At 33.0% G+C, this 23,267-nt stretch overlaps 4 protein-coding genes across 4 annotated transcripts in view; 3 read left to right on the forward strand and 1 right to left on the reverse strand.

Annotated features, from left to right (window-relative positions):
* The window catches only part of LOC129788554 (uncharacterized), a 44,534-nt gene that overhangs the window by 16,886 nt on the left and 4,381 nt on the right, over positions 1-23,267 (reverse strand). The window lies entirely within an intron of this gene.
* LOC129788564 (probable cytochrome P450 6d5) lies at positions 12,659-15,583 on the forward strand. The gene is made up of 3 exons (XM_055824747.1): positions 12,659-13,872; positions 13,951-14,203; positions 14,421-15,583. The coding sequence occupies exons 1-3, from the start codon at positions 13,225-13,227 to the stop codon at positions 15,074-15,076; spliced, it is 1,557 nt and encodes a 518-aa protein (XP_055680722.1). The 5' UTR covers positions 12,659-13,224; the 3' UTR covers positions 15,077-15,583.
* On the forward strand, positions 16,192-18,324 carry LOC129788563 (probable cytochrome P450 6d5). Its single transcript, XM_055824746.1, has 3 exons — positions 16,192-16,838; positions 16,909-17,158; positions 17,227-18,324. The coding sequence occupies exons 1-3, from the start codon at positions 16,200-16,202 to the stop codon at positions 17,895-17,897; spliced, it is 1,560 nt and encodes a 519-aa protein (XP_055680721.1). The 5' UTR covers positions 16,192-16,199; the 3' UTR covers positions 17,898-18,324.
* Positions 19,000-21,114, forward strand: LOC129788566 (probable cytochrome P450 6d5). Its single transcript, XM_055824748.1, has 3 exons — positions 19,000-19,858; positions 19,933-20,182; positions 20,254-21,114. The coding sequence occupies exons 1-3, from the start codon at positions 19,220-19,222 to the stop codon at positions 20,916-20,918; spliced, it is 1,554 nt and encodes a 517-aa protein (XP_055680723.1). The 5' UTR covers positions 19,000-19,219; the 3' UTR covers positions 20,919-21,114.

The raw sequence follows: 23,267 nt of genomic DNA on the forward strand, positions 1-23,267 counted from the left end.
AGTTGTGTGTTGGATAAAAACTTTCACCTCGATAAAACTTTTATCTTTTACAACAAATTATATACAACGAACGTGCCTCCATGTCAAGGCCCTTCCATCGCGCGCCGGTTTACAAGTCAACTTTTCATGAGCTTTTGCGGATCTTCTGTGCATATTGTCACCTTTTCTTTCTTTTTTTTCTCTCCTCATTATTCCACTTTTTTTTCGCCTTCGCACAGCGCAATGTCTTTTCTTCTTAAACCTTCATTGTTTGCAATATTTAACTTGTGGAAGAAGAAAATACATATTTTCTCATGTGACATGCCTCCTAATTCAACATAAGTGACACAAACATAATGCCAATATCATGTTTTCGCATGCACAATTTTTTTTTCGCTCCGCAACATGAGAAGAAAACTGAAAGTTTATTTTTTTTTGTTATTGGAAAGAAAAGAAGAAAAACAGACATTAAGCTTCAAAGCGAGTTTGCTTTTTCTTCTTCCCGAAAAAAAAAAAGAAATTTCTACATTATGCGGTTAAAACATGAAAAAGGAACTCTAAATGATAATTTATGGCACTTTTATTTAATTTATATGTGTACCTATGTACATACCACCAAAGGGGACACAGTTGTAGTCATTACGGTTGAAGCACTTTAGGGTAAAATTAACAAAAGAAGAAAAATTAACCAATTACCAACATTGAGTAATTTGTGGGTCTCTTCTTGTATTAAACATTGGGCGGTGGGAAAACTCTATGGTGACATCACGATTGAATGATTTAAATTCAATGACTGTGAGATGCACTCCACCACATAAATACAATAATTCTGGGTTTCTATTGCGTGAAAATGGAATTGAAACCAGAAATTATATTTTTTCTCTCTAAAATTAAATAATTTGCCATTTCTCAATGGTACCCGCTTGCATTGAAAGGCTGTACGAAAACATTGAGGGAAAAAACATATTTGGCAATTTATTTTTCAGGGAGAATTTTTCGCAAGTCACAAAATCTATTTGTTAATTATTTGTTAAAGAAAATAAATGTATTTTTTAAGATTACCCCAAGAGCAATTATCAAGGGGAGTTTATCTGGACGAAATTATTCGGATCTTCGCAAATATTCGGATGATTCGCCAAGGAAAATTAAATATAAGTCTAAGCCAAAAAATATGTTAAATTCAAGCATAAAAACACTTAAATTTTAAATTTTAAAATTTTAAATTAACATTTTAGAGGGATTTTTGAATTTTTCATTTAGAGAAGACTTAAAAAAATAACCTTAAATTTTCATTAAATGGCTAAAGGCTCTATTCAATCGTGACGCCAAAAAAGACTTTTTGTGACTCAAATTTCATATCATGACTCAGTTTTTGCCTTTGTTGACTCAATTTTTAACTTATTTGTACTACAAAATACCTAATGTAGCTGCGAGTTTTAATTAAACGATACATCTAATGAAAATGTCATATTTTAATTTTTTTAACAATTTGTTCTGTTTTTAAAAGCTAACAAGAGAGCCAAAAAGTAGTAAATGTAACCAAAAAAAAAAGACAATTCATGCCGATAATTTTTTAGTTTTCAGCCCAAAAACTGCATAGATTGATGAACAAAAGTTTAAAAAAATATATATTTAAAAATCCCAAAAAAGACTAAATTCAAACCAAAAAATCCTAAATACGTTTTTGATTTTATTTTTCGGTTTTGGGTTGTTCATTTTCTAACAAAAGATATTCATGTGAATTCAAACATTAAGATCTTCAGAAATATTCGGATGATTCGAATATTCGGAGTTCCGCAAAATGAATTTTTAGAAAAAAAAAACATTAAAAGTTGTTTTACTTCTTAATCGTGAGATTAAGAATTTTCAGCAAGATCTAAAAGAATTGAATTATAAAAAAATATATTTTTCTTTTACCAAATTTAATGAATCTTTTAAATGATAAAACTGACCTAGAAGAGAGAACATAATTTTGAGAATCTTATTTTTGATTTAATGTTTCTTTCAGCCTCTAATAAGCACCGCATAGGTTGAGTTTGATGCTCTTTTGTTTCCTTATCGTTATTCAGCCAGTGCAATAATAAATAATTTTATTGCTTCTCGCAAAACTATAGTTGCTCAAAACAATAGAAGATATACGCGATGTTAATGATTATGGCTATTCTTGTATAATAATAATAATAGTAGGAATATTTTTTCAAGAATTAAAACCATCTCAATTCACAAATCCTATTCTCGCATTTTTTTATGTATTAAAATGCATATCATTATTATGAGATGCGCTGTTATTCCCATAAAAATGGCCACAACAACACCACAAAGAAAGGCAAAGAAGAAGTTCTATTTCGCAATATGATTTCTCCCGAAAGTGGTGTGCCTGTGAGAACACCAGAAATATTACCTTTAATAAAATCTTCATCTTTTCTTTCTCTCTCTCTCTTTATTTTTATTCTGACCACTCTTCTGCTAAAGGGGGCATTGTGTGATAATTTGATGGACACACAGAATCATTTTCTCAACTAATTCACGTGTGCAAAAATCTTCTTTTATTTTTGGCTTTTCCCCTCCCCCTTCTCCCTTCAGCTCATTGTTGCAGACTTCACCACCTTGTGACACCTATCTGTGAGATAAAAAAAAATCTCTCATGGAGCAATGATGGAGTCTTTTTCTGCGAAAATGCTCACAGTTACATAAGATTGAGTTTAATTTTTGTGTCACCATCGTGTGCAAATGCATTGCAATTGTATATTAATTAAAGAGCCAATGAACTACATCACTCTGCATTGTATATAAATATAAGATTTCATTGCTTCTAGGAGATACACGAGAAGCTCTATACAGGGTGATGAATCAGCTAAATTTTTGAATTAATTCATTTTGTGTTAATTTTACAATTTATCAATATTCTAGTTTTCTCATTAAATTTGTTCATTTTAGCTGGGATTTTGTTCTTCAAAGAATTTTTGAGTGTGTATTGAAAATTTTTTTTTTATTCTTAACGAATTTCACTAAAAGAAAAGGAATTTTTCGGGAATAATTCAGAATTCTCTATCGGAATAAGATGATAGAGTGGAATCATTATTTGATGACAAAAAATTTTCCACTCTGTCAACAAATAAAGATTCCATTGTATAATTTTATTCCGTTAGAAAACTCTCAATGTTTCTTTAAAAATTCTTTGTCAAAGAAATTCTGTAAGAATAATAAATGGTTACTGATAAAAAGAAATAATTTTCTTTAAAATAAAATCTGTCTGATATTTTGGCTGATTAAAAAAACAAGAATTTTCTAACTGGCTGCCAAAAGAGAAGAATCTTGCTATTAACATGGAAAGTGGCTATATGGATCCGGAAGGAATCCAACAGCCGTACAAATTTAAAGTGCAGAAGAAGAAGAACATGGAAAGTTTCGCTAAGAAAAATATAGATTTTTCAGAAGAATTCAAAGAATTTCCCAACAAAATAAAATAAAAATCGTCAAAAGATTTTTTTGCTGATAGAATAGCTTAAACATTGAAATTCTGACACTCTGTAGAAACGATTTTTATGTTAAAACTTCTTGTAAATTAATCCTCCCACACACTTAACACCCGCTTAATTTTTTTTTAGATTTTTTTACACAATGGGTGAAATTCACTAATCAGACAGACTTAAGATTCCTTAAGAAAGACTTTAGTTTTCTTAATATTCTCCAAGTTTTCTGAAGAATACCTTAAGTTTTCATAATATTTCTTAAGATTATTTAAAAAAAAAAAACTTAAGATTTTCTAAGAAACATTAAAGATTTTTAAGTTTTCTTAAGCGAAACTTAAGACATCTTTAGATAGGTTGAATCGGGCTAAATGTTCATTTTTCGATAATTTTTTTCTGATCGCTTTCGGACATAGAAATTTGTAAAAATCATAAAAAATATGCAATTTGCTCGTCTTAAGAAATATTAAGTTTCCCGTAAGAAAACTTAATAATCTTTAATTTTTCCTGAGAAATTTTAAGTTTTTTCTTAAAGAAAGTTAAGATATTCTTTAGAAAACCTAATGAATCTTCAGAAAACTTAAAAAAAAAACTTTAAGACTGTCTGACTAGTGAATTTGACCGAATATCTGAGCTTCTGATGAAGTACTTTTAATTAAAAGAATTATATGTCAAAGATTGCGAAAATTGAATTGAATTGAGCTCACTGTCCCACCCTGTATGTCGTATTATTTTCCACCGTATATAATCCACATTCACCGCATCTCAAGTGGTACGCATTGAAAATGGATGATAAACATTGAAAGCCCTAGGAGTGCCTCACTTGAATCACTCCCAGAGACAGAGAGGGAGGAAGAAATACTATATGTGTAAGAAAACATGAAATGCTAAACTCAAGGATTACCAGGTTGAAGAAAACCAATATAAAGAAGTAAAAAAAAACTGTTGCACCTCAATTTCTTTCTCTCTGGTGTGATTTGTTCATACCTACATATATATTGAGGAAAAGGTCAATGGATGGAGATCGTAAAAAGCCAGTGAGAAGTCAACAGAGCCAAGTAAAGTGCACAAAGTTTTGCTTTGCAAAAGAACTTCTGAGAGAGAGACAGACAAAAATTAAATAGTACAAGAAGAAGAATTCCATTTATATGAAAATGCTAATTGAATTCACACTCAATTAAGGTCAACCGATCAATGGTGACGCTGGTGAGTAATTATAGTCATAATGCCAATGTGTACCATTTCTCCACTATACCTATGTTGGCAAAAGAAAAGAAAAGAGAGAGAAAAACAACATTCACTTCCTGCCCGTTGGAAGTGGATGGAAGAATCTCTTATAGTGTTGAATCAAAGTGAAAATAAGATGCATAAAATGCAAAATGAGTCAACTGGTTAAACCACCTCGAAACTATTCTTTTCACTCTTTAAACTTAAAAATCCACAACACAAACCACTTAAGGATTGCTGCTCATACTCAGCTGGTCGAGTACACCATTCATGTAGAAACTTTTCACTCCCCTTTGATAAATATCAACTTAACTCTTTTTTTTTCTTCTCTTATTTATTGGAAAGCGGAACAATTTGTTCTACTAAATGTTTTGGTGACTTATCCCACTGTCCATCCACATCTGTGTACGTACATGATGTTTGTGAATTGAGAGGTTTGTCTGTTTGGTAAAATTACGTGATCATTTGGTGTGAGATTAACCGTATATTACAACCAACGTGATCAGCGAATTTACTCTGAATTAACTTTTAACCATACGGCTCTTTGCGATCACACAAAAGCAAACTCGCGAAGAAATTTTATTCTTTCAATGAAACCCAATGAGTTTAGAAATACGTTTTTGGGAGCACTTTTGGCACCATTTTTTCCCCCTTTGTCCACATATAGTATGTCCACAAAAGAGGGATAAATTGGGTATTAAAGAATGGAGAAATATGTGAAGCATGAAAAAAAACGAAAAGAATACTTCTCGCACTCACCATTCAACACCGAAAAGAACACAACATATGGGACAAAAAAAGGCAGCAGAAATATAAAATGCACAGGCACGATTGACCCCCTTTATAGAGAAGAAGAAGTACTTTGGTTGGAAAACGAACACAACACTCCAAGAACACCCAACAACCTCCTGCACACAAATTTTATTAATTTCACTTAAACACCTCTCACATATGAATTAACTTTCTGAGTAAACCATCCTTTGCGCACAATTTGTTCTCCCTCTCTTTTAATTTGCAAATTTTCCATTTATCACCAGAATTTATTTAATTCTTTTTTCCCCCGAAATTCTCATTATTTTTGTCTCTTTGCCAGAATATTTAACTTCGCTTTTTTTTAGCAAAATATTTGGGTTCCAAACATGTGACCCAATTCATACACCAACAACACTTTACAAATGAAATTCTGCGCGAGTGAAAAAAAGTCAACACCACTGATACACAAAAAAATTGCCTAATTACACATTATTTCCTTTCAATTTTTGTAGCAAAAACACTTTTTTTTGCACCTAAATTAAAAACTCCAACAATCAGAAGAAATTTTCCACATTTAAAACTTCGCAAAGATCATCAAAAGAGTATGTATTGAGAGAAGATGTGATGCTGCAAGGGGATTGCGCTCAATTCAATGTGCCACGTGTTACCTCCGTCAATACTCGCGACCAACTGACATTAAAACAACTCTGTGGGAGCCTCTGTGCGCGCTCTGTCTCGAGGTGGGCTTCTTGTAAAATTTTCGCCAAAGGTGAGTGCACAAGAGATGCGAGAGAATTCACAAAAACACTCACACACCACCATCATTGCCCAGGTATAAAAGCGGACTCTTCCTCAGCAGTATAGAAGATACTCTGTGTATGAGCATCATACTGAAGCATAAATATGATTAACTCAACATTTTCCATGTTAAAATGAGGCATAAGGAGTCTTCAAGAGCCCCTAAAAACTCAGATCAAATCTTTTGATCAGAAAATTCTGCTTTTGATCACAAGAATATTCCGTTTTAGTCATATTTTCATGACCAACGTCTTTTTTTTCCTGATTTATTGCTTATTATCCTGGGCGATTTTACTGACCAAAACGGAATATTATTCTGATCAAAGGCGTAGCCAGAACCAAATTTTAGGGGGGGGGGGTTACTTTTGAATTTGTTCGACGGGGGGGGGGGGGGAGGGGGTAAAAATTCTTCTTCTTTCTCGTTTTTTAATTGTGCGGCTTTTGAACTAAGGTCCATAAAATGGTTTCAAACCAAGTTTTTGATTTTATTTTGTATAAGAACAAAATGTTCTTACAGTAGCTGTAGTATCTGTCTTAAGATCTCTTAAGAATGTCATAAATTTTCTTTAAAAAAAACTTCTTAAGAACTTCTACAGTTTTCTTAAGAAAAATTTAATTTTTTTTTAAGGAAAATATAAAATTTCTTAAGTTTTCACAATCAAAACTATAGAATTTCTTTAGTCAGGCTGGATTGCTTCAAATTCATATTTTTCATAGATTTTTCCAGGTGGTTTTCGGGCATCTTATCATGAACCCGTTTCACTGATCAATTGCTAATTATCCTGAGCGAATGTCATATTTTCCTGATCAAAATGGCAGATTTTCCTAACTAAATGGAACATTCCTCTTTGAATTGAAACATTTTTCCGACCAAAACGGAATATTCTTCTGACCAAAAGCATAATTTTCTGACCTAAAGATGGGACCGTAAAACCTCTCGAGAGATTTAAATGAATTCTAAAAGGCCATGAATGCAAAATAAATCTAATCAGGATCAAAACTACATTAGATAATTCAATGAAAGAATAAGGTAAAGCTGGAAAAGCATAATTTTATACATTTTTAACATAAAAGAAATAACTTGCGCTATGACAGTCTCTCATTTTAATTGAAAAATCCGGCATTTTTATCGTTCTAATTTAGCATATTAGTCCTATAGAATTAATTTGGAAAGAAGTCTATGAAAAGAAAATAAAGAGGAAAAGCTCAGAAATTACACAAACTAACTCCAAAAGACATTGAAAATAAAACAAATTTAAATAGATCAACCTCATTTCAAGTAAGAATTTCAGTTGAATTGATTGCAAATGGAATTTTAACATGGGGTATTCATCTGTCTAATATTTTGATTACTATGGCAAATAATTCGAATATTTACGAAGACCTAAGTATTTTAATTCACCAGAAACATCCCTTGTTAAAAGCCGACTAATATGAAACAGAATAAAAATAAAAAAATCTTACTTTTTAGGCTCTAATTAAATTTTTTTTAAAGCTTTTTGAGATTGAAGATTTTGTCTTTTTAGGGCTGAAAACCAAAAAATGCTTTTAGATTTGAATTTCCTACGTTTTGGGTTGAATTTACCACGTTTTGGGTTGAATTTACAATTTTTCGGCTTAACTTTACTACTTTTTTTTGTCTTTTCTAGACTTGAATCTCTGAGATTCAGGCTTTTGTTCCTCAATATCTGCCATTTAACTATTCTTTTTAACTTATCACAAATAAATATTAAGTATTCATTTACTAATTTCTTTTAAGGACTAAAAAATATTTGTTGTTTTTGATTTAGTCATATTTAGGCTTGAATTAATCATGTTTCGGGTTAAATTTACAATTTTCCGGCTAGAATTGAGTCTTTTTTGGGGATTGAATTAAATATTTTTTAGACTTCTGTTTCTCAATCTGAGCTATTTTGAGACTAAAAACAAATATTTTGATTTCTTTATCAAATCATTCAAATAATTTATGGAATAATTGCGAATATTTCTGAAGATCCGAATAATTACATTGAGATAAACACCCCTTGAGTTTTAAAGTATTTCAAGCCGTTTCGTGCTGTGAATTTAAAATTATTATCGTTTCATTTCTTACCTTCTCGAGGCAACTGCTTGGGTAATTTACACGTGATACGTGTAGAGAAATATAAACGTCTTACCTAGTTTGATTCGTCTTATATGTGAGAAATACGACATCTACCTGTACCTGGCGGCTACATTTTGTGTGGTGTGGATCTCAAATTAAACCACCTTCGTCTTTTAATTCATTCATTTTTCTCCCAAAAAATTGTATAAAAAATTTCTTTGTTTTCACGATGGGATCATTCCGCGGGTCTTCTTCCACGATGCTCCTTGTTTGCGATTGTGATTAGCCCTCGATGATTTATGAACTTCCTTCTTTTGCCTACTTGCAAGAACAGCATTTGTCTGTCCCTGCCCTTTGGCTTTTCCCACCACGTCGGCATTCTTCTTGGTACCACCAAACTTTTGCTGCCTCCTCTGCTCATACCGCGCCCGGATATCTTCGGGATTTTCACAGAAATCAAGCGGATTCTTCCTGGGAGGTCTTTCAGTACTCTGAACATCCTGTTCATCATCCTCATCTTCATCTTCCTCCTCAATCTCATCCACCAAGACATCACGCATTGATTGGGGTTTCCTTGCTGTCTTCTTCGACTCACTCTCCGTGAGGGCATCATAGCTATCATCGTACTCATCATCATACCCACAGTTCTCCTCAACAATTGAATATTGCTCATAGCGACTCTTCAACTCCTTCACGTGACTCTTATCATCGAGCAATGCTGCAACAGTCTTCGGTTGTCCCGGAAAGCCTTTTCCCGTCTTAATTATCCCCCTTGGAGCTTCACTCGTTCTCACATCGTAATCATCACCATCGAAAACATTAATTCGACGCACACCCGTCTCCAGGTACAGCTGATCCTGCCGATCGGGAGGAATGTAAATTTCAGCCTTGTCACATTCATCCAAATCCGGTGGGAGATTCCCTTCGAGAACTGCTGAAATGGCTGACTCCGCATTATCATAGCGCTCAAGGAGTTTCCTCACAAATCCATCACCCAAATCCGGAAGAATATCCTGCACCAGTTGAATTTGTGCATCAATATCCACGCATTTATCTGCTTCGGATTCAATTGGAAGTGCACAAGCACCTTCCTCATCGAGACTATCAAAACCATTCACGTGATTTGTCTGCTGTGGTGGTTTATTGACCTTTGCAAAATTATTCTCATCCGCACACAGAAAAGCTTGGAGAATGAAATCAGCTTTAAACGTATCCCTGTTTGTGTGAAAAATAAATAAATACTTGATGCCACTTGACCCAAAATTGATTAAAAATATTTAAATTATCTTCCCTGAGAGGCGCGAAAAAAAAAACTCAAAACCCGGAAAGAGAGAAGGCTCCATCTAATTGCGACTCAGAAAAAGATTAATTGTGACTCAAGTGTCTTTTCACGATTGAATTTTTGCCTAATGTAGACTCAGTCTTTGCCTAAAGATGACTCAGTTTTTATCTATTGTTGACTCAGTCTTTGCCTAATATTGACTTAATTTTTAACTAATCTGTACTATAAAATGCCTAATGTAGCCGCGAGTTTTAACTTAAGGGAACGTTAAAAAAATAAGACAACGAATATTTTAAGCGAATAGAATCTTATTAATGGAATCTTGATCTATTAAAGAAAGTCTTTTTATTTGTTTGTGGTACATTAATTCCTCCGAAACGGCTGGGCCAATCTCGATGAAATTTGGTATGGGGGAAACTGAGTCATTTTTAGGCAAAGACTGAGTCTACATTAGACAAAAATTGAGTCGCGAAAAAACACTTGAGTCACAATTAGTCTTTTTCTGAGTCGCAAGTAGGTAAATTTGCGTCAACATTAGTTTCAACCAAAGAGAGAAGAAAGAATAAACTCACATTTTAGGGCAGGCTTGTCGAAGAATTTCAATGTCATTCTCAATGGGATAGTGTCGCTGGTAGTCCGTCACGAAGGTATTTTCCGACAGGGTGAGCGTAAAGATGGACAAGAGAGCTTCAACGTGCTCCAAATTGCTGGAAGTTTTCTTCGTGTGTTGATTTTCATTCAAAATCTTCTCAATGAATGAATTTACGATTGATCGGAAGGTCGAGAGCATTTCCACACGTGCTCTATTGATCAAGTTCAAGTACGACGATTTCTCGTTATACATGAAAATGCCTCTGTAGAGACATGGTATGAAGTTATCATACACACTCGTTATTGTCTGTTCCATGTTAATGGCCACGCAAATATCTCGCGCTTCTGGGTAGACATCCAACAAAATACCAATACTCACTGCACAATCCAACGTATGGAGGCAGAGATCATTGAGTAGTTGTACATCCTCACGCGTTGTCGCCACATCCATTTGCTCCTGCACCGATGCCAATGTCTTCCCCGTGAACTTGATGGCTTTCTCCAGATCAATCAAATACTTTGGCTCAATCTTCATCACAGTGTCAAATATTTTACCCAAAATACCCGCATTTGTACGCCCATAGATGGTCAAAAGGTCAAAGAGCATTGGGATGGAAATTAAATATTTGGAATAAATTAATTTTGCCATATAATCCTTTGTCATCCATTCCGCGTCGGATTCCTTATTTGTTATCAAACGACAAACAATTGCAAGGATTCTCTGCATTAATCTCTCATGCAATCCAATAATACTGGCATCATCAGTTAAAGCCATGATGGGAAGGTAGCATGGAGTGGCTTCTTGTAGGAAGCTCACAACTGCACCAATAGCTTCAGCATCAAAGAACATTGTTGCCCAGAATCTACAATTAATCCAACAACAATTAATCAATCAATGTTAATCAATCTACAATGAATTGTGATTGACAACTGATTAAAATATTTTGCATTTCTAACCAAAAGTATCACAACTAATAACCACTTAACATGCCTCACAAGGGTTATTTGCAGTATTGTGATTTTTCAGCATAAATTAACATAATTTAAGTGGTGTGAAATACATATTTATGCAATGGAATAATTAAAAAATCTCGGGCGGAATTAATTTTATTAGTTAATGAATGTTTGTTTTATTTTGAAAATTTTAATCGTTTTTAATTTTCTTTCTTGCACTTCATAGCCGTGGGTGTCTAGACATGGGTCTTTTAGTCAAATGAAATGAGTTCGAATCCCTGTTTGACACAATTTTTTGAAACTTTTTTGAAATTCTGATGCATTTTTTTTAAATTCATTCTCTAACTATTTACATAGGTATGTAAACTAGGTAAAATCTACTTAAAGATAATTTTAAATCTCATAAAATTGCTTAGCAAAAATAAAATATCTAATTTGTTTTCAACTTATCATACAAAGACATATTCTTTTCGAGACATTTTCTTTCCCATAAATTATCTTGTCTTTACCTATGTTATATTACTCGAAATAAATCCCCATTGAATACAAAAATTCGGCAACAAATTCACGAATAATTAAACAATTAACTTCTATTGTATTTAAAAGACTTTTCTTTTAAGAAAAAAAAATCAAGCGGTGTTTGTTTATCTAACGAAAATTTTGGTTATTATGGCGAATCATTCGAATATTAGTTTACCAAGATCTCAATATTTTAATTGACCATAAAAATCCCTTGGTAAAAGCCGATAAATATGAAACCGAATAAAATCGGAAAAAACTTATCCCTTTTCGGCTAAAACTACTTTTTTATGCTTTAATTGAACATTTTTCTTAAAAGTTTTTGAGATTGAAAACTTTGCCTTCTCTGGATTCAAAAACCATTATTTACAAATTATTAATTATTGTATTTAAATAATACTTTTAGGCCTGTATTTACCACGTTTAAGCTTGAATTTACTACTTTTAGCCCTTTCTAAACTTGAATTAATACTTTCAAGCTTCTGTTCCTTAAATCTCTGCCATTATAGGACTGAAAAAATTTATACTTGAATTTAGTCTTTTTCAGGCAGGAAGCATGTTTTGTGTTAAATTTACTATTTGGCTTGAATTTAGTCCTTTTTGGGGATTGAATTAAATTTTTTTTTTAACCTTCTGCTTCTCAATCTGAACCATTTTGAGACGAAAAACGAATATTTTGATTTTTTTTATCAAATCATTCGAATATTTTATAGAATAATCGCGAATATTTCTGAAGATCCGAATAATTTCATTGAGATAAACACTCCTTGAAAAGAATCTAAGCCACTTTTTAGCACTTTCTTTCATTTAATTCAAATCACTACAGTTCTAACAAGAATAATTATAGTATTTCTTATCGTTGTACAGAGTCTTATCTCTTTAAAAAAAAATGTCTCTAGAGTGCATGATTGAGATATTATATAAGTAAGTAAATAGAATTGTTTTAAAATGATTGTGCAAATTATAGTGAAAACAAATACCATGAAAATTGTTAAAAGAGAAATAACAAACATAGTAGAAACGACAATGATCTTGCTCTTTGAAAGATTCCCTTATCACGATGATATGAATATCTATAGTGTGAAGTTTATTTGCGACGTTAGAACAAGAACTTCATACGCCCTCTTTTTAGGAAACCATTTTAAAAAATTTTTATCTAATTTTATTTTTTAAAGTAATTCCAAGAAAGAAAAATTCGTAATTCTTCCTGGATGGTGTTCTAATACAGAATTTATTGGTTTCAGTTATAAGATAATTTATAAACAAATGTAATGATCATGAATATAATAAAAGAATTGTTTATTTAAAAATTATTCTAAACCTACCGCAATATTGAGAGAATTGCATCTCTCCACGTGAATATAAAGTGACTCTCATAGGCTGGGCATATACATAAGTAAAGTGCTCCCGTGGAAAACGCAAAAAAGTTATGCATTAGTCTGTCTAACAGAGGATTATCATGAGCATGACACAGAGATTTTTCATTTTGCAACCAAACAGTATATAAGTAGAGGGCAGAGAGAAGTGCAGATTCATTTCAGTCTAAGCACTTCCCCCATTACTCCACAATGGGCATTTTCCTCGATAATACCTCACTTGAGCTCTCTGTGGTCATCACAGTTCTTATTACCATTGGATATTTGTACATAAAATACATTTATTCCTTTTGGGATCGCAACAATGTGAAAAGCCTCAAACCTATATTTCCATTTGGGAATTTTTCTTCAGTTTTCTTTGCCAAAACCTCCATTACGGACTTTGTGCGTGATATCTACGAATCAACATGTGGTGAAGATTTTATTGGACTCTATGCAATCTTTCGTCCAATCCTCTTTGTGCGAAATTCCGATTTATGCCGGAATATCCTCATAAAGGATTTTCAATCATTTCACGATCGTGGTGTGTATGTAAATGAGAAGAAGGATCCCCTTTCGGGGCATCTTTTCTCGCTAAGTGGTGAAAAGTGGAAGCAATTGCGTGCAAAATTGACACCAGCCTTCACATCAGGACGTCTAAAGGCAATGTTTCAGACACTCATTGACTGTGGTGTTAATCTTGAGGAATTTATTAATGTTCAAGCAGATCAAGGGACGGAAATTGAAATGCGTGATCTTATGGCGAGGTATACAACGACGGTGATTGCTTCTGTGGGTTTTGGCATTGAAGAAGATTCAATTGTCCAACCAAATGCTCCTTTCCGCATGAATGGAAGGAAGGTAAGAAATATTTTATTATATTTACGAATTAATCTCCTTTTTATATGTTAATGACACAGCTAAAAATTAATTGTTTAGGTATTTGCTCCAACACTAAAGAATGGCTTGAGAAATATGCTCTTCCTCATGGCACCAAAAGTTGCAAAAATGATTAGTTTGAAAACAGTTGACAATGATTATGAGGACTTTATCTTTTCAATGGTGAAACAATCAATTGATTATCGTGAAAAGAGTGGTATTCAGAGGAAGGATTTCATCCAGTTACTTCTTCAATTGAGAAATACAGGAAAAGTTGATTATGGTGACGATTGGAATTTTGTCTCAAGCAAAGGTAATTAAAGATTTTACGTTTTCTATTTTTTTCAGCAAACAGCAAGATAAATGATAAACATATTGACTGCATGCAATGTTTGTAATTAATTATAGTTTCATGTAAATGCTCATTTAGTTTGAGAGATGCAATCTATGCGTTGTCTTATTTGATCTTCTCGAGTTCACTCAATTAACACGCAATACATTCTTTTTTTTTGTGTTTGCAATAATTTTAGAGGATTCAAAGAAGTTGACTATTGGTGAATTTGCTGCACAAGTTCATGTCTTCTTCTTGGCGGGATTTGAGACATCCTCAACCCTCATGTCCTTCTGTTTGTACGAATTGGCAAAAAATCCGCACATTTTGAAGAAGGTTCAAGAGGAAATTGATCAAGTAATACGCAGGCATGACGGAAAGTGGACGTACGATGCAGTGATGGAGATGAAGTACTTGGATAGTTGCCTAGATGAAACATTGAGGATGTACCCACCCGTCCCAATTCTCAATCGTGAATGTACAGAAGATTACAAAATCCCCGGAACGAGTACAATCATCAAGAAGGGCACGGCAATTTTCATACCAATCATTGGACTTCACTACGATCCCAAATTCTACAGCAACCCCATGGATTTTCAACCGGAAAGATTCACCAATGGACAAGTACCCACCAATACTTCTTGCTACCTTCCCTTCGGTGATGGACCACGTATTTGCATTGGCCTACGATTGGGGAAGCTACAAGCAAGAATTGGTTTAGCTACAATTGTGTCAAAATTCAATGTTCACCTTGGTGAGAAGCTAAAGGGAGCTATGCCAAAATATGCACCAGAAAGCATCGTTCCAGCCCCCATTGGGGGGCTTAAAATGCGAGTTTCACGAAGGAAAATGTGAAGAAAAAATTCTCCTCATCACAAATAATAAATAAATAATAATAATTACGCAATAAGCAATGCAAAATGCAAAGAGTGTTAAAATATATTATGATAATATATTTTACTTGAGAAAAATAACTACCTAACGTAGAGGAGAGTGTACTATTATGGGATACACGATAAAATTAAAGAACATTGTTGTTTCAGTTCTTTTGTTGTTTTCACTTCAAAAATTAATTAAAACTGATTTAAAAAATTGAATTTTTCAAATCTTTTAATCGTTATTAGTTAATAGTTTACAGAACATTACTCTTAAGGAGATTAATAAAGCATTTTATTTTTAAGCAAATTAATTTGATCAATTCTATTTCATGCCATTGATCTCCATCTTAGAACCTCTATCCCTATTTCTGTTTATACTTCTGATGACGTATACATTCTAAATTGGTTATTTTTCAAGAAGGAGAAACACAACTTAATAGAAAATGACACGCACGATATTTTAATAAAGTAGTAATGCAAATTATTTGAATTATTCATTCTTATTTCAGAAGACTTATCTTTTAGAATGAATGACGGGTGATTCAGCAATAATAGGTGTGAGAATTTCAAAAACTCAATTGCAAAACTAAATAATTATGCTAATTATTTTACGAAAGATTTTTAATGAAATTAAACTTAATCTCGGATATGTTTGAGTCTAGACGTTATGTAGTTCGATAATTAAGTAAATAGATAGGTAGTTTACCTAAAGAACTTTCATCTTAAAAATAGGATCTTTCAATGCTGAAAGCTAAACTTTTTTTGCATTAAAGATTCTGATCGTTCAGCAAAAGGACTTGAAGGCATCTCTAAGCCAATAAGTCGTTACACTGAACTCATCAACTACTCATCTACACGTCAATTTCACACCTAACAATACAAAAAAAATCACAGCAAAAACACATATTCCATACAAAGGAGTAATTTTAAATATATACTTTTTTGATATAATAAAAAAAATGCCTGTTCATCATTATTCTTCACGTTTCTTCTTAAATTTTATGCTCTTCAATCTGCTATGTCTATGTATGTTTATATATAAAAATAAAGCTCAAGGCAGTGGCTTCAGTCAGTCGTTCTTGTGACTTACTACCGCAAACATGGGGCTTTTATTCGATAATTTATTTTTGGACGTTGTGCTTTTAATCAGTTGCAGTGCTATTGCTCTGCATTTCTACATTCAACACATCTACTCGTATTGGGATAGGAAGAAGATAAAATCCATCAAGCCAGTTTTTCCATTTGGAAATCTCAAGGATGGCTTCTTGCTAAAGAAGCCTTTTGCGGAGCTTTTTATGGATCTCTACAAACAAACAGATGAACCTATTCTTGGACTCTACGCAACAACAAAGCCAGCACTGATGGTTCGAGATCCAGAACTTTTAAGGCTCATCCTTATAAGAGACTTTCAGTATTTTCATGATCGTGGCGTGTATGTGAATGAGGACAGTGATCCCCTTTCAGGGCATCTTTTTTCGTTGAATGGTGAAAAGTGGAAAAATTTACGAGCAAAGCTCACTCCGACATTCACATCTGGACGACTAAAGGCAATGTTTCAAACTTTTCTTGACTGTGGAAAGAGTTTGGAGGCTCATCTCATGAAGAATGCCAATAAGGAAGTAGATATGCGCGATCTAATGGCTCGCTATACGACTAATATAATTGCATCAGTTGCCTTTGGATTAGATTCTGATGCAATTGCTGAGCCTAAGGACACATTCAGGATAATGGGAAGGAAGGTGGGACTCCTTATAAACAAATATCCTTTGAGATTCTTTGTTGAGAAGTTTGTGCTTTCTTTTGTTCTAGTTCTTTGATCCAACGTTTATGAATATTTTGCGATTAACGTGCCTGTTCATTCTACCACATATTGGAAAGTTTTTCAATATCAAATCAGTGGATAATGATTACGAAGCTTTCATCTTTAAAATGGTGAAGGATACAATGAACTACCGAGAGAAGAATAACGTACATAGGAAGGATTTTATGCAGCTTCTTCTTCAGTTGAAGAATACAGGAAAAGTTGATTATAGCGATGATTGGAATATTCAATCAGATGGTGAGTTGAAGACTTTAAAACATACCGATTTGCTTAAAAAAATATTCTTTTAATCCTCTAATCAACAGGCAGTGACAAAGGACTATCATTCAATGAATTAGCAGCTCAGGCTCATGTCTTCTTCTTGGCTGGTTTTGAAACTTCCTCAACTACAATGTCTTTTTGCTTCTACGAACTAGCCAAGAATCTCAATGTTCAGGAGAAAGTTCAAAGAGAAATTGACGAAGTAACCAAGAAACATGATGGAAAGATAACGTACGAGTCCCTAATGGAAATGAAATATCTGGAAAGTTGCATCGATGAGACTCTTAGAAAATATTCATCAGGTCCTGTCTTGAATCGCGAATGTACAAAAGAATATCAAATACCCGGAAGTGATATTATCATTGAGAAAGGAACACGAATCTTCATTCCAGTTCAAGCAATTCAAATGGATCCAAAGTACTATCCAGAACCTGAAGAATTCCGCCCCGAAAGATTTTCTTCGGATATTTCAAACGGTGGTAATCAGAAAGGTGTTACATACATGCCATTTGGTGATGGCCCAAGGGCCTGTATTGGGCTACGAATGGGAAAACTTCAAGCAAAAATTGGCATTGTATTGATCATGTCAAAATTCAATTTGCGACTTGGTGAAAAACTTCAGAATATGAAGAAACTCAAGTACGAAGTCAAAAGTATGCTTCCTGCTCTTGAAGGGGGAATGTATTTGAAAGTTTTGCCAAGAAAATCAGTCTAAAAGAGCTGATTTAGCTTTGCTCTATTTGTGAAGCTTTACTAATAAAAAAAAATCATATAAAAATGCATAAAAATGAATTTTTGATAAGGTTTTATCATAGAAATTCTGATTGAGTATACAAAACCATATAATTTTTCTATCTTTCCAAACATGATTCAGCGATATTCTGGCTGTTAAATTAACATAAAAAATACAAGAAAATTATCTTTCCATAATGTTAATTTAGAATTAAAGAATACTTAATATTATCTTTTACATTAAAAATTAGTTTGAATTAAGAATAATTAATTTAAAGAACTTCATTCAATTTTTATTTAAAAATTAGAAATTGGAAGATTTATTTAAGTTTTTTAATGATAAATATTATGTATTCAATGTAAAATTATTTTAATTAATAAAACCATTAAATAATGTCTTTCAAGTTAAAGAACTTCAAGTATTTTCTTGACTGAAAAAAAGTTGAATGTATCCATCTTGAAAAGAATCATGAAAAGCTCCTTCATTTCAAGGTGTTGAGCTTTTGAAAACTTCTTTCTAATTTTGTTCGCGAAAAAAAAAAATATTTGATAAGATTAATTGAAATCAGATTTCTGGGTGAATGAAAAGCAAACTTATCAGTGATAAAGAAAGGTAATACATTAAGTAGCAAATGTTGTAAATTCTGATATGAATTATCTCTCTATATCTCACGTAATAAAGAGTCGAATCGCTCAGCAGCAGATTTGCAGACAGCTTCTATATTATTATGTATTATGTAGCCGTAGGCGTAACAAAATATTTGTGCGTGTATTTGTACCTCAATAGATTATTATTTCGAAATTATTTTAGTATAGGTACATACAATATGTTACGGAGTCAAATCAATTTTGTCATATTTTTAAGCTCTCTTGTCAATTTGCCTTAATTTTCTTGCAAATTCTAAACTTCTCTTATTTTTAGCCTTATTCATTTGACCATAAGTAATAGGAAGAGACATAAAAATCTCCCAGTAATGCTGAGAACTCATTAAAAATTTAGTTTAAATGAATCAGAAAATGTAGGTAAATAAGGGGGTTAAAGATAAGCATTTACATGTTAATTTTATATAAAACAAACCACAAATTATATACTAATACAAAATCACCCAAAAAAAAAAGCTATCAAGAGCTCGTCTTTTCGTGTATTTGATACAAAATTTATGTCTATTCATCATTATTCTTCACGTTTCTTCCTCACAAAATTTGATGCTACTCCAATCTCTCTACGCTATATACATACATAGTATAAATAAAGCTCAAGGCAGTGACTTCAGTCAGTCGTTCTTGTGACTTCCTACCGCAAACATGGGGCTTTTATTCGATAATTTATTTTTGGACGTTGTGCTTTTAATCAGTTGCATTGCTATTGCTCTGCATTTCTACATTCAACACATCTACTCGTATTGGGATAGGAAGAAGATAAAATCCTTTAAGCCAGTATTTCCATTTGGAAACCTTAAGGATGGATTCTTGCTGAAGAAGCGGTTTTCGGAGCTTTTTGTGGATCTTTACAAACAAACAGATGAACCTATTCTTGGACTCTACGCAACAACAAAGCCCGCATTGATGGTTTGCGATCCAGAACTTTTAAGGCTCATCCTTATAAGAGACTTTCAGTATTTTCATGATCGTGGTGTGTACATGAATGAGGACATTGACCCCCTTTCGGGACATCTTTTCTCTCTAAGTGGTGAAAAGTGGAAGAATTTACGGGCAAAGCTCACTCCGACATTCACATCTGGACGACTAAAGGGAATGATGCAGACTTTTCTTGACTGTGGAAATAGTTTGGAGGCTTATCTCATGAAGAATGCCAACAAGGAAGTAGAGATGCGCGATCTAATGGCTCGCTATACGACTAATATAATCGCATCAGTTGCCTTTGGATTGGAAAGTGATGCAATTGCTGAGCCTAAGGACACGTTCAGGATGATGGGAAAGAAGGTTCGAAAGTGAATTTGGATGTATCCCCTAAGATTTTTTTTGTGAAAAGTTTGTGGTTTTTTTTTTCTTTATAGTTCTTTGATCCAACGTTTATGAATATTTTGCGATTAACGTGCCTGTTCATTCTACCACATATTGGAAAGTTTTTTAATATAAAATCAGTGGATAATGATTACGAAGCTTTCATCTTTAAAATGGTGAAGGATACAATGAACTACAGAGAAAAGAATAATGTACACAGAAAGGACTTTATGCAGCTTCTTCTTCAGCTGAAGAATACAGGAAAAGTTGATTATAGCGATGACTGGAATATTCAATCAGATGGTGAGTTGACTTCTTTTCTGGCTGAATTAAGTGACAATTAATAGGTGTCGTTTTAATCCTTTAACCAACAGGCAGTGACAAAGGACTATCATTCAATGAACTAGCAGCTCAGGCTCATGTCTTCTTCTTGGCTGGTTTTGAAACTTCCTCAACTACAATGTCGTTTTGCTTCTACGAACTAGCCAAGAATCTCAATGTTCAGGAGAAAGTTCAAAGAGAAATTGACGAAGTAACCAAGAAGTACGACGGGAAGATCACCTATGACTCCTTAATGGAAATGAAATATCTGGAAAGTTGCATCGATGAGGCCCTTAGAATGTATACACCAGTTCCAGTTCTCAATCGTGAATGCGCAAAGGATTATAAAATACCCGGAAGTGATATTATCATTGAGAAAGGAACACGAATCTTCATTCCAGCTCAAGCAATTCAAATGGATCCAAAGTACTATCCAGAACCTGAAGAATTCCGCCCCGAAAGATTTTCTTCGGACAATTCAAACGGTGGTAATCAGAAAGGTGTTACATACATGCCATTCGGTGATGGCCCGAGGGCCTGTATTGGGCTACGAATGGGAAAACTTCAAGCTAAAATTGGCATTGTATTGATCATGTCAAAATTCAATTTGCGTCTTGGTGAAAAACTTCAGAATCTGAAGGAACTTCAATATGAAGTAAAAAGCTTCGTTCCTGCTCTCGAGGGAGGGATGAATTTGAAAGTTTTGCCCAGAAAATAAATGTGATTAAATGTATGTTGAGACGGAAAGAAATAGATTATTTTCCAATTAAGTTTGCATTGTGATAAAATCCTCTTATCAGAAAATAAGCCTTCGTGCTTTTATCTTTATTTTTTCAAAGATAATTTTGCGAAATTTCACCTGTCTCCTACCTCTTGCACGCATGTATAAATAAAACAAAAAAAAATAAATCTTTTTTAATGAATTTTATTTATGTTCAAAGCGTGGTTTTGCATGATTTCTATTCAAATAAAACAAATTAAGAATTTTAATATAACTGCGTTAATTGTCCTTGAGCGATGTTCTGCGTCAACCAACAAATATTGTGAAATGTCAACAGGTAAAGTACAGACATTGGTCATACAATTTAGAACATTAGCATAACTCTTCTGTGAATATGTAAGTTATAAAGGTAAATTACAAATTCTTTATTCAACTTAATCGATAATCCGTTTTAACTAAAACCGAATATTTATTTACAAAGTTAGGGATTCTTAGAAATTTTAAAAAAAGTAAAGTTTATACTGAAAAGAAAATCTACGACGTTACGAGTTTCTCCATTCCCTCCATTCCTGACCAAGAAACCATTGAAAATCTTTGAATTTTGTACTGAAATTTCAGAATTTTAAGCGAATTTTAAGGGTTTCTTAATTATTAGGTTAGGTACCTATTTAATTTAATGCTCACCGTTTTGGTTGTAATATTTAATTTTCTTCCTAAAAAAATTGTGATTCATATTATTTTGACCACCAACTGTAATTTTTGCTCATAAAATGTAAAACATTCTTTTGGAACATTATGTACTTTATTGTCGAAAATCAACATAATTTTGAACCGGTTCTCAAAGATCTACAGGAAGCAAAGAAATTTCCTTGAGATCTCTAGATTTGGTTTTAGCTAGTTTTGACTTATCGATTTTTTTTACTTTAATAAATTAAGACTTCTCACCTTCTCATATGCAAAAACAAATCTGTGGTTGTATTGATCTCTCTCACGTCTTGAAGAGGTCAGTATTGTGACCTTATGATTTTTTTTAAAATGCTTTAAAAAAGTAAGTAATTTAGTGAAATGCCTTTTAGTCGTATTTTCGTTTTCATTCTATATTCGGATTATTCTTCTCTTAATTTGTTTTCGGTTTTTCATCTCTTTATTTATAGCTCTTTTAGGTCAAGGCCTTATTTTTATTCAATAAACTTTTCAATTCACGAAGATAAGAACATGGTGAAGATCAATGATCATTCTTCAAAGGAAAAAAAAAAGATTTTTCTTCCCAAAAAAAGAAATTTTTTCTTTTCCTTAATCTGAAAACATTTATCAAAATTTAAAGAACTTGAAAAAAAATCTTCACCTTGTCAACAACTCTTCACATTTATTTGGGAAAATTTGTCTTTGAAGCCATCAAGTTCAAGATCATTGAATAAAAAGAATATTAATGATGTAAAAAAAACTTTATCTACATTGTGTGTGTGTACATAGAGGTACATAATGTGCAAAATTGTTCTCTTGTATACAAAATAAACAATAAAGCGTCCAAAAGAGACAAAAAATGAATGATTTATAATTCGAAGCAACAAAAAGTCTGACAAGTCTGTAAAAAAATGAGCGAATGTACAATAAAAAATCAACGCGATCAGACACAAAAACACTAATTTGTATGATCTTCGCACCCAGTTGTAGCCTTAAAACTACGCAGAATGAAAGAAGTTTAAGCATAATAATTCTGACTTCACGTGATTGTTGTTATTTTCGTGGGATTAAGAACCTGTTCGAGGAATTAAAAAAAATGTACTGGTAAGCTGACCAAGCTTACGGGAGCTGTGTTTCTTTCAGTGTACCAATTTTGTGAGAGCAAACTAAAACACGAATTAATTTAAATACGCGCAAAGTCGGGAAAAGTTGAAAAGTCATACCCTAAGAAATGTTTGGAAGGCCATATCTCGAGAACGGATCCATAGATTTTCATAATTTTTTTTTTGTTTGAAAGGTCTTGAAGTCAGCTATAACAAAAAAATTTATGTCGCCATTTTCGAAAAATTCGAGTTCGAAATTTTCGAAAACTTTGTTTTTGACTTTAGCGCCTCTTGCGGTCATTTCTCGAAGTTGCAATGTTCTAGACATTTGTAGGGTTTCTCGAAACCTTTCATTTGCGCTTGAGTTGATCCAGATCGGACTTGTAGAACCCGAGATATGACATGCCAACTTTGGAAGGCTATATCTCGAGAACGGATGCATAGATTTTCTTCATTTTTGGCATGAAGCTAGATAATATGGTCAGCTACAACATATGAAAAAATGAAAAAAATTTATGTCGTCGTTTTCGAGATATTCATCGAAAACTAATCGAAAATT

This window comes from Lutzomyia longipalpis, chromosome 2 (genome assembly GCF_024334085.1).
Source record: "Lutzomyia longipalpis isolate SR_M1_2022 chromosome 2, ASM2433408v1".
NCBI classification, from domain to species: Eukaryota; Metazoa; Arthropoda; class Insecta; order Diptera; family Psychodidae; genus Lutzomyia; species Lutzomyia longipalpis.